The 3,300-nt window shown below is 46.2% G+C and overlaps 1 protein-coding gene across 4 annotated transcripts in view; it reads left to right on the top strand.

The window, feature by feature from the left end:
- Positions 1 to 5: 5 nt before the first annotated feature.
- Positions 6 to 3,300, top strand: part of ACAD10 (acyl-CoA dehydrogenase family member 10) — a 28,237-nt gene continuing 24,942 nt past the window's right edge. For 2 of the 4 annotated variants that reach the window (XM_067539515.1, XM_067539512.1), the window contains exons 1-4: positions 6 to 113; positions 819 to 1,016; positions 1,594 to 1,742; positions 2,790 to 2,984. In XM_067539515.1, coding sequence (XP_067395616.1) covers positions 830 to 1,016; positions 1,594 to 1,742; positions 2,790 to 2,984 — 531 coding nt within the window. In that variant the 5' untranslated portion in view covers positions 6 to 113; positions 819 to 829. Of the gene's footprint in view, positions 136 to 321; positions 340 to 818; positions 1,017 to 1,593; positions 1,743 to 2,789; positions 2,985 to 3,300 lie in introns of those variants that run through there. The other 2 variants (XM_067539513.1, XM_067539514.1) reach the window with 2 other exon arrangements.

Raw genomic sequence — 3,300 nt, 5'->3', positions numbered from 1 at the left:
CCGCCGGGTTCACGCAGGCGCCGCGCGGGGCCCGGGTCACGTGAGAGTCAATCGCCACCCACGGGCGTTGCTAGGAGAAAGCGCCCCCGGGCTCCAGCCTCGTTTCGCCGCAGGTCAGAGGTCACCAGCGGTTCGGTAACGACGTCCCTGGGCCTGGGCTTGTGGAGCGCCTGGGGGGGCGGGGGGAATGAGCCTGGGCCTTGTCGGGGAGGCTATGGGCAGGCTGGGGATGGGCCTGGGGGGAAAGGAGGCAGGCTGGGGATGGACTTGGGCCGTGTGGGGGAGGCTGCAGTGTTCCTGGGGAATAGAGTGGGGCCTTGCCTGGGGAAGGAGCCTGGGGTAAATTTCCTCCCCGGGTTCGGGGTGTGAGGGAAGGAGGATACAGCAGCACGAACAAGGGTTTATGGGAAACCTGATGAGGACTGTGGGAGCCGGGACTGGTGGGGAAATTGTGTCTGCTGTGGTGGGAAGCTGGTGTATGGCGGTGACACGGGGCCAGCTGCTTGGGTGGAATAATGCCCTCACGCTGTCTCCTTTGTCTTTCCTGTGGACCAGCCACTGGAAGGCAACACGATCTCCTATATACTGAGCCTGTAGGTTACATGCTCAAATAGTGTCATGATGGGCACCTTAGAAAAGTGTATGTGCAATAAAAGCGTGTGATACCAATAAACATTTATACTACACTTGAGCTCCGTCCAAAGTGAAAGCTGTGTTACACAAAGGGCTCAGTGCAAATCCTTCTCCGAAGAAGAAAGAAGCTAGATAGAAAGAGCCCTAAATATATACATCTAAACCATATTCCCTTCTTCACACAGAGTTTTGCAGAATGGGCTTTGGGAGGTTTATCCAAGCCTCTTATTTCCAATGTGCCAGAACATCAGGAATCCCAAAGCATGTACGATACAAGCCTCCAAGTTTGGTACAATGGAGGCATTCTGGATCATGTCTCTATAAAGCTGTGATCTTTGACATGGGGGGAGTTCTTCTCCCTTCTCCTTACAAAATAGCTGCAGGTGAGTATATTTGACTGGACTTGTTGACTAGAATAGCTGACTAGTGACCTTTCTGTGCATTTAATACAAGTATATTTCACATTTATCACTCTTTGCTGTTTCTAGTACAATGATGGTCAACTTGACTTCCTTTTTGGGGACTCACATGACATGGTGGTGGTAGTTCTAGTTCCCAATGAATATTCATACACATGATCAAAACTTAGAATTGACATAGTTGACAATCTTGGCATTCTCAGGCGGGAGGTCTGGGGATGAAAATTAAACTGTTCTGTAGTCCTTCCGACTACTATATGAACATGAATTAAGCCTTTCTCCCTCTAAAACAGAATTGCGGCACACTAGCAGGATGACTGGGGGGAAACTGTTACTGTATCTCTTCTGTGAGTGCATAAAGGACATCTGTCATTTGGGCTGTCAGTTCAGCACCTTTCATGAATGCTAATATTGCTTCTTCTGTGCTAGACTTCATAATAATGTCAACTAGTGTTGAGGGATTTGAGTTCTGTTGGGGCTTTCCCACTCCTGACAATATTGTAAATGCAGTCTCCTCACTCTGCTATCTTTCTTTATTTAGAGTGGGAGTTGCGGAATCGTATTCCACCTGGCACTATCAAACAAGCCTTCATATCTGGAGGGGAGAACAGGCCCTGGATGAGATACATGAGAGGGGAGCTGACATCTGCAGAGTTTTTGCAAGAATTTGGACAGCAGTGCTCTGAGATTGTAAGCCAAGCTCCCAGCTTTCCTGCTTGATTCTTGCTGCCTTCTCACAGGAAAGTGGGGTCTCATGCAGATTCATTAGATTGTATAGAAATCATAGAGCTAAGAAAAGAGCAATTTTTAAAAGAGCCCTCTATTTAGAAGGTTCTGCTACTATTTTCACTGCTGCTTTTTATATATAGGTCTAGGGCAGGTGTGGACTTTTCTGTCTGCAGTGCGATTTTCTAAAGCTTCTTCTCATGCATTTAAGAGACATAGCTGTCTGATCTATCTGCCTATCTAGATTTTTACACTGTACTCATCATTCTGGTACTTTAGCAGAGGCTGCCTTAATCTGATCCCCCTCCCTTTTGCCTTCGTTGCTTCATAGCTTTTTTCTTAGTTTTCTCACTTCCAAGGCCAGGAGAGCTGTTGTAGACGTAGGGTCAGCAGGGAGGGGAGAAGCAGAGGCTCCTTAGCAAAGAGTCCACCTCATTCCACATCATCCAGGTGGCTGAGACTGACTTTTGCTGGTAGTTCTTAGATGGACATTCCTGGTGGCTAGAAGCAACATTTTTGGTGGAGCCTCTGTGTTTTCAGTGGTAGAACTTGCACTGTGCTCCACAGACTCAATCTCTAGTGGAGCAAGGCTCATCTTTTCAACCAAGCCTTTACCAAACAGATCAGTCTAAACAGAAGGCTCCTTGTCTGATTGCTGAATTGTAACGGATGCTTTTATCTGTGATCTGCCCTGATGCCATGGTGGGAGTGTACTATAAGTAAATGAGGGTCTCTAGTTGTTTCATTTCCCCACTGTCATCTCTTTAATGCTTAACTCTGCATCTCCTTCCTTCACAGAATTAGTAACCTAAGGAACTTTTATTTATTGTGTTTGAGCAGTTTAACTGGAGAGCTAGACTGCCTCCTGTTACAAGAGGAAGTGGGGCAATAAGCTAAAATGATCAGCCAATCTGTAAAGCCAGGCTATGCATACATTTTCGCATTGTCGTCCCTGTTTAGGGAAATATTTGCTTCTGATGATCATTGTTGGGGGTTTCTCTTGTTTCTTAGGCAAACTTCTCTGTTCCAGTGGACTCCTTTCTCTCTGACCTAACCAGTAGTCAGGTGTCAAAACAGCTCCCCATTATGACTGAAGCATTAGAGTGTATCCGGGCAGAAGGTCTTAAAACAGCTGTTCTAAGCAACAACTTCTACCTTCACAGTGGGGGGAGCTTTCTGCCCCTAGACCGAAAGCAGTTTGATGTGGTAAGCCTGAACATATTAAAAAATGCATGTATGTAGCTAGATGTATAAAAAGCACTAAGCAGAATTCTCTAAGTGCAGGTACAAAATTAAAGACAGCAAAACAGTGTGTTAATGTAACACAGGGGAGTCTTCAGATACATTGCCCTCTGGTGGCTAGCCCATAGCAAGGGTTATGTGTGACAGCCACCTGTGCATTTAATGGGTTCCTTACCAAATGGCTCACAATTACCTAATGTATTACAAATACAATAATGCCTGTAAAAGGCTTAGGAGGTGAAACTCTCTATGTAAGTTATTATTACAGTTCCATAGCACC

Source organism: Emydura macquarii, unplaced genomic scaffold (assembly GCF_026122565.2).
Source record: "Emydura macquarii macquarii isolate MOO-44397 ecotype Brisbane River unplaced genomic scaffold, CSIRO-AGI_Emac_v2 contig_554, whole genome shotgun sequence".
Classification (NCBI taxonomy): Eukaryota; Metazoa; Chordata; order Testudines; family Chelidae; genus Emydura; species Emydura macquarii.
This window is presented reverse-complemented; position numbering and strand designations above follow the sequence as displayed.